The following is an 8,131-nucleotide window of genomic DNA, read 5'->3' on the forward strand; positions in this document are numbered from 1 at the left end:
AAAATAGGATTCTACCGAGTCTCCTATCTACCTACTCCAGGACTTCTGTGAGAATCAAATGAGATGAGGGGTGGGAAAACACTTCACAGACATTTGGTTAAAGTGTAAAATGTTTGCACCTGGCTAAAAAGCAAGTTGTGTTCCTGGGCTGAAGAAACTCCAAGGCTGCTAGTCGCTAGGGAAAGGAAGCTGGGTGTTGCTACGTGACGTCATTACCTGGTGCCCATAGCCACCGTTTCTGGGCTGGTCTGGGCTGTGGGCCACATTTTGTGCTATGGGGTCTTGGCAGCACTGGCTGCGATTCGGTGGGGTGTCACCCCAGGGTGGTGGTGAGGCCTGTGTCCCACTTGGGGGAAGCCAAGTGTTGCTTTGTGGGTGCCAGGTACGCAGTGCCATCTCTTTGTAAATGGCCAGTTTGCATTACGGCAGCTCCTGCATTGAGCATCTGCCCCCTGGTGGTCAGTGGGTGTCATAGCAACTGGTCGGACGGCCAGAGGGACAGTTAGCATATTAGCCTTTTATATATGTAGATGTTCCCAAGTGTACTGTTCCCACCAACTAACAGATTAATGAAGCCACTGAGATAGTTATAGACTTACTAGAGATGTCCAAAAAATTTTCATGACAAGTAACTGTCTATTAAATGTGAACATTACACATTTGAAGTACATATACTCTTTAATTTCTTCAATACATTTACCTATCAAATTATCATATGTCAAAGATTTGAAATTTTTCTTCTCTAATGCTTTTCCTACATATGAAAGCCATGATAGAATTTTAGAGTTTACTTTTCTCATTTTTTAGGAAAAATATATAAAGTAAAATTACTAAAGTAGTGGGATTGAAACTGAAATGTGGGGTATTGAGTCCGAGTTCATTGTCTTGTGAAATCAAAGGATGACGTTGTGGACAAAAACTGTTAGCAGAACCAAAGTGTAGAGAGAAGCCAGTCCTGGAAAGGGGGCATCTGAGGTTCCAGAAACAGGCCAGTGTCCAAAACTTCCTTTCCATCTTACAGTTGAGGGTTCAGCATTCAAGCTAATTAAAGTCTATTAATCCATGTGTGGAGGCCCACATGGCCATAAGCCACATGAGCGAGGGGGAGCGCATCTCCTGCCATTAACCCAAGAATCTAGCACTCGGGGAGAGAGAAGCACCCAAGCTTTGTTGTATATATGCTTTTAGTTCCTGATTGGTCCTTTCAAATAATTTCGCGTTAGCAACATCCTTGGGGTTAGTTTATACACCTTACTATCTGTGACTGGTTATCTGCAAGCTGCCTGTCTTAGCAACATCCATACATTTTAAAGCTCATGTCTCCCAGGTGCGCCCTTCAATCCTCGCCCAGTTGGGGTATCTCAGTAACTCCACCTAGTTGGGTTCCTGGATTTACTCTGTTCCCCTCCCCGCCATGGTCCCTGTCCCTGTCTACCTAGCTTTCTTCTGTGTCCTCAGGATTATTTCAGGATCTTTTTTTTTTTTTTTCCCAGTACAGAAATTATGAAGAAAACATTGCAACAAAAATATTTACCCAAGATGAGGCTAATTCTGATGTTCAAGGGATCTTAAGGCATTTCCTCTCCTCTATAAAATGTGGCTTCTGATAAAAGGTTTTGTTTTGTGCCTAGACCAAGCATATGAACTACAAGTACATAAAATATAAAGTATCACATGTATATGTACCCTTATCAATTAGTGGTTTACTGCTCAATTAAATATGACTAAAATGAGTCATTTTATCTTAGAGAAAAAATTTGAGTGGAAAATGAACAAAATTCAAGAAATTAGGTTTTTGCCAAAATGTTGGAAGTACTATGCCATTTTAGTTTTTAAATGTGAGCTATTTACTTTTAGCAAACAGAAGTAAATGAAGGAATAAACCTGTTTGTTAAAAGTAATAGCTCACATTTCCACTTCTTTGACTGCTCAAGTCTTCAGTGACCCAAGACTGCTACTGCGAAACATGTAAAACCAGTATAGCAGTAGAGAATAAATATTAAGTATAAGGGAATAATGCATACATTTTCTTTTTTTAATTTAGTTTTTATTTCAGAGAGGAAGAGATGGACAGACAAAAACATCAATGATGAGAGAGAATCATGGATCAGCTGCTTCCGTAACGCCCCCTACCCCCCTATCCCCCTACCCCCCACCCACCACCCCCCTCTACCGCCGCCTCCCCGGCCAGGAACTGAGCCCCTACTTGGAATCAAACCACCACCTCCCGGCTCACTGGTCCGTGAACCACGAGGCCACACCAGCCAGGCCAGGCCCATACTACATTTTTTCTTCAAAAAAACTAAGCCATAGAAAGAGGACGGGAAAGACCATTCAGGAAAGACAACTAAAAAAACATGCTGCCATACAATACAAACTTAGGACCCATTTAATTTTATTTAAAAAATCACCTTGAGAATTTAAATCAAGGACTTAGGATCCTAATTTTAAAATGAAAAAGAACAAAAGAACCTATTTAAAATATTAATGCTCTTTAGGAAATTTTACCTAATTAATCTCTGGCTCTTTGTGTGTATATTTTAAGTATCCCCAAATTTTGGAAAGTTTTGACAGACCCAGTAGTGCTGACTTTATACAGCTCTAAATAAAGTGGAGAAAAGTGTAAGAACCGTAATTAGCCAGGTGATTCATATAAAATAATTTTTCTTATCAAGTTACATAATTAGTGAAGCCATGAAGTAAACTTTATCTTCCCTAAACAACCAAAAATGCATGAATAGTTAACATTTAAACCTTTGACAAATTATCTTTCCTTGATGATCAATGGCATCATTCCAAAAATGTGGTTAAGCAATGAACTCAAACTCTATTCAATTGTGTCTGTAACCATGACACCTAAACAATCAACTGAAAAGTAAAAACATCACAAGCTGTTTTTATTCTGCAATAACATACCCAGGATTATGTATACAGGTGCACTTCTCAACTAAATCTGGTAACGTATCTTAAAATTTGTAGATTCCCATGGTCTCAAAAGGCCAGACTAAATAGATTAGGGCACTGCTTTAGCTATGCTTTCAAACATTAAAACCTATGCTAAGAGTGAATGGAACACAAAACCATAATTAAACATTGTTCTGGTTAACAATACTTGCACTTCCCTGTTCATTACTCAATAGGTACACTTAAAGTTTTAGACAGGAATTATAATTAGAAATAATGAAAGCATTTTTTTGAGTTACTGTACCTTTAAAATATGTAGACTTATTCTTTGAAATTACTAATGATTATCCTATCCTGTTCATGTGAGAACTTAAGAAAACCTCTCTCATATCTGTGACATCTTTACACATGAAAAAAATTGTGTAGATACAAAAAAGTTTCCTACAGGTATGACTTTATATAAAAACAACTTTAGCCAAACATGTAAGTAAAACTATGCATTTTATTCATTCATTCCACCCAGCTGAGAATTGCTCTATTGTACAAATACAGTATTGTACAAAAAAATCACAAAATGTTACAAAATAAAAAAGTACAAACTGCATTACTTAATAAATATGACTAAAAGTAGTTAAGTGGAAATGAGATAGATTTTAGGTTGGGAACATTGTTTGACCCAGCAAACTGTACAAGCTCTGTTTACAGACAATTTTTATTTGTACATAATACAGGGCAATCCTATTTTTCCTTTTGAAAAAATTTAAAAGGACTTAATATTTAGAATATTAAGACAACAGTCTCCTGCTATAAAATAACTGCAAAGGTTGGTTCGAGGCATCCATCCTATTCGTTTTCAAATCTCAGTTTAATCCAAAAGCTATATAAAGCAGGAGGCTTATCACAAAGTTTTACACCATGTTAAAATTCTTTTACAACAAAATGACAAATATAAATAAAAACGATTGAGAGCACCAATCTACTCTAAACATCAACCAGAATAATTTACCACTCTGCCATCAGCAAATATCAGACTTTCATTCAAGTAAGAGCTGGCACTATCTCTTAAAGAAAAAAAAAAAAAAAATCTTCCCACAATCTCCCCTTACGTATTATTTCTCTTTAAAAGGTTGACCATTTCTAAAAAAATAATGACTTCAAAAACATATGTTTCATCAAAATGGAATGGGCCAATCATCTGATAACATGAACGTATCAATCTCCATTTGAAAAAGTAAGAATTGTAAAATTCAAATTCGTCAACATAAAATAACTACTAAATCACAAACTTGATTCAAATAAGCTTCATATAAAGCACTTTTCTGGATTTATGCCGGAAAGCTGTCAAAATGGAACACGTCATAGATGAAGTTACACCAATTTTCTTAAATGTTGTGCAAAAATACCTTTTTATAGAAAATAGATTACCAGGAATGAACAAATATATACACTGTGAGAAATTAACTTGCAAATTAAGTAGTGCTGACTTTATACAGCAAATTATAAATAGCAGTAGGATCGTACAAAGCTATCGTGAAGCATCATTTCGGTGCCCAGCAACCTTCAGCTCTGAGAAAACATTCAAAATTAAAAAAAGGTTAAGGCATTACACCTACAGTAACCTACTATTAATTTTAAAAGTGCTATAACCCTGATTAGAGTTCATATAATTCTCCAAACACAAATTACGTATGCACTTTCCCAGGGTGTAGGTTTTCAGACACTTCAAGAGCATGCATTTTGTTCGATATACATTTTGGAGAGGGATATGGCCATGGATTTGGCAAGTTCTTCATCGCGTTTTCGTTGCACTTGAGTCTGTTTGCACCAGTTGTCATACTCCGGGTTAGGATAGGAGTGATCAAACACTGCATCATAATGTCCATTGCTGAGCCAGCTGAGCCAAATACTAGGCCTTAGAGAATCCTCTGGGCCCAAGTAGTGAATCATAGTAGACACCGTGGGGCTCTCCAACCTCCCTCCGGTAGTTAAGTGGATGTTCACATTCAGCATCTGCCCCATGGCCAGCAGCTCGGGGTACCCGGCCCAGGCACCGTCCTGCGCAGCAGCGATGATGAACTCCCCCACGTCGCCCTCAATCAGGGGGCTAAAGTGGTCGAGGTGATCGGCGATGTAGTGCACCGTCTGCTCCCGCAGCTCCTGATGAAGGCTCTGGTGCCCGTACATGGTCTTGCTGACGGCCCGGTAGAGGCAGTTGCCGTCGGGAATGATGTGGAATCGGTACTTGCTCCTCTGCCGGAGGTACTTGTCCTGCCTCTCCACCTCCGCCAGGTACAGGGCCAGCTTCTCGTCTCGGGCATCCGGGCGGGAGACGAGGGCCGCCTCGGCAGCGCCGTTCGGGGCGGCCTCGCCGCTCCGGGCCGCGGGTGTGTCGGGCTCGGGGGCAGGCCTCCGCGCCTCGTCCGCGCCGGGAGGGTCGCTGCGGTCGCCGGCCCTCTCCCAGCCCCGAAGGCTCCTCTCTGCCGGGTGCTCCTCGCCCCACGGGCCGGGGCTGGGCTCCGGGCTGCCCGGGAGCGGCGCGGGACCGCGGTGCTTGGCGGCGGCCAGGGCCTGGCGGTGCTCGCTCAGTCGGAAGTTTCGGTCGGGGCCCTCCCGGGCTGCGTCCAGGCCCGCGGGCTCGGGGCCGTCGGGCCTCAGCAGCTCCTCCAGGAGCCAGGCCGAGGAGCCCCGCCGCGGCGGGACCGGGGCGCCGGGCGCGGGGGCCAGCAGGAGGCAGCGGCCGCGCGGGGCGGGCGCCGCGGCGGCGGGCTCGGGCCCGTGCAGCAGGAGCCGGTCGGCGCCCAGGGCCCGCACGGTGATCTGCGCCGTGGACGTGTAGTGCGGGGGCAGAGGCGGCTTGCAGGACCCGCCGGGCGGGCCGGCGGCGGCGGCGGCGGCGGAGGAGGAGGGCGCGGCGGCCCCGGACACCATTTCGAAGCAGGAGAAGGCGGGCATCTTGGCGGCGGGGGCGGCGGCGGCTTCCCGGGGCTCGGCGGCCGCGGCGGGCTGGCACTCACCGGTCTCGGGCTCGGGCGCGCCGCTGGCGGGCCCCGGGGGCTGCACGGAGACCCTGAAGGGGGCGGCGGCGGGCGGCGGCGCAGGCGCGGCGGCCGTGGGACCCGGGCCCCCGGCTGGGTAGTGGGTGCAGACGCTGCTGTAGAGCTGCATGTCCCTGCCCGCCGCGCGGCCCCTTATAGGCGCGGCGAGCCCGGGTGCGGGGGACACACCCTCCAGGCCCGAGGGAGGGGGCCGGTCGGGCGCGATGACCCAGTGCCCCTAGAATAGGAATTATCCAAGAGCCGCCGGACGCCCGCGCGCGAAGAGCCGCAAATAGCGCCCGGGTCCCCGCCAAATTCCTGCTGCGCCACAGCGCGCCGTGGGGGCGGGGAGGGAACGCGCGCCCGACCCCTGCCGGTGTGCTCGGCCAGCAGACTCGGGGCGCCGCGCCCGCTGCCGCTGCTCCGGCCCCGGCGGCCGCTGGGGACTCGGAGGAAGCCGCCCGCCCCGCAGGAGCGTGTCCCGCCCGCGAAGAGCCGTGCAGGGCGCGCGGAGGGGCAGGGAGGCGGGGCCGCGGTTGTTTACCTCAGGCCGCGCGGCCGCGTCACGTGGGCCCGCTGGAATGTGCGGCTGGTCCCGGCGCCCATTCAGCCGCGCGGGCTCGCCCCGCCCCCGCTCAAGCCCCGCCCCGTTCGGGCGTTGTCTAGGACTGGGACCTGGGCGCTAGCGCCGGCGCGCGGGTGGGGCGCCCCCGGGGAGAGCGCGGAGGCTCGGGCGCCTGCGCAGTCAAGGAATTCCTGGCCCCGGCCGGCGGGACTCCGCGGCCGCTTCCTGTTCCGCAGCCACAGGTGTCCGCGCCGCGCTTCTGCGCGCTGCTGCCGGGCTGGCGGCAGGTTGGGCGCTGCTTGGGACGAGCTAGGACGCTTTGCAAGCTTGAGTTTCCAAGGAAGCTTTCGGGCGCCGCGTGGAGGTCGCAGCGCTGCCTTAAAACCTGCCTGACCCACCATTCCCTTTTGCCACTGCTGTCTTCATTTCCATTGTTAGGATCAGAATGTTAAAGTCCTGTGACACCACCCATGGTCCCCAGCACCTTGCTGCCCTGCTAAACCGAAACTTTTGCACCCCCTACTCTATGTGACCGGCATATCTATGACATGGGAGGAAGCAAGCCTTTCAAACAGCCTTTAGAAATACCAAGTGTCTAACGACCTCCAGCCTTTTGAAAATAGGTGCGGCTGTAACCTTATGTCATTGGCCATGTAGAGGGGGTCAGAGGGTCGTGCTGCACGCCAAGGCCGGGTCCAACTGTATGAACTGCACCTTACTTGTAAGGGAAAGCCAGACTATTATTCATGTGCTCAACCATGTATCGACTATATAGAATCGAGCAGCTTTTGCGACATTCTGAGCGGTGATCAAATGCTAAATTAGCAGGTCTTATCCCACCATGTTAGAGATGGAGAAATAGCTGTAAGTTATGGTATACACCTTTCTCCACCCTTCAGCTGAAATGTAAATTCCACGGATTAAAAGATTTTGTCTTTTCCCCTATTATAGTTACATCTCCTAGCACAGTGCCAGGCACACGTAGCTGGAGCTAATTACTATTTACTGAACGAATGAATGGAAAATGAGTTCCCAAGGTTTCTCAGACAGTGGTAGAGAAGCCAGACTGATGAATCCCAGTCTCCTGATCCTAACCAGGGCTTTTAATTTGCCTGAGGGGTGGGGTGTGACTGGCAGGACCCCACCAGTAGCCCCTTGGCGTAGGTCACTCCAACCTGTTAGGTAAGTCAACTCAGAAGATAAAACAACTGTCATTTCAACTTCTGGTGACTACCCTATTGGGAGCTTTTTAGCCCCCTTGGCTAACTAGATAGGAATATTAGATTTCATCGCTCCTTTGGGGGGTATCTGTTGCTCTCTGATTAAGCACTGAAAACGAACTCTTCCTTTAGTCTTTCTGTACCTGGTGTTCTGAAACAGAAGACAAGACAACGAACAATAAAATAATCCTCAAATAATATTTACTGAGTATCCATCGTGTGCCCAGCAGAGCTAGCATAACAGGAGCCTGGAGGGAGATAAATAAACTATTATAAATATTTAAATTCTAAAGCAAGAAGTCATTTTAACAGGTTGGAATCATCACAGAAAAAAAGTTAGCATTTAGATGCACAGAGGACAGACTAGGTCTGATGTAACAAATGGGTCACAGACAGATAGAAACAAA

At 47.6% G+C, this 8,131-nt stretch overlaps 1 protein-coding gene across 1 annotated transcript; it reads right to left on the minus strand.

Annotated features, from left to right (window-relative positions):
- Nucleotides 1–2,328: 2,328 nt before the first annotated feature.
- Nucleotides 2,329–6,470, minus strand: OTUD1 (OTU deubiquitinase 1). Its single transcript, XM_079779280.1, has one exon. It carries the CDS (start codon nt 6,067–6,069, stop codon nt 4,627–4,629), a length of 1,443 nt encoding a protein of 480 aa, XP_079635406.1. The 5' UTR covers nt 6,070–6,470; the 3' UTR covers nt 2,329–4,626.
- Nucleotides 6,471–8,131: the final 1,661 nt, after the last annotated feature.

Source organism: Cnephaeus nilssonii (genome assembly GCF_951640355.1).
Source record: "Cnephaeus nilssonii genome assembly, chromosome: 1".
In the NCBI taxonomy this organism is placed as follows: Eukaryota; Metazoa; Chordata; class Mammalia; order Chiroptera; family Vespertilionidae; genus Cnephaeus; species Cnephaeus nilssonii.

What these genes read in the sequence shown, in the direction of transcription:
- OTUD1 (XM_079779280.1), bottom strand. Translation starts at nt 6,069, where the DNA reads ATGCAGCTCTACAGCAGCGTCTGCACCCACTACCCAGCCGGGGGCCCG.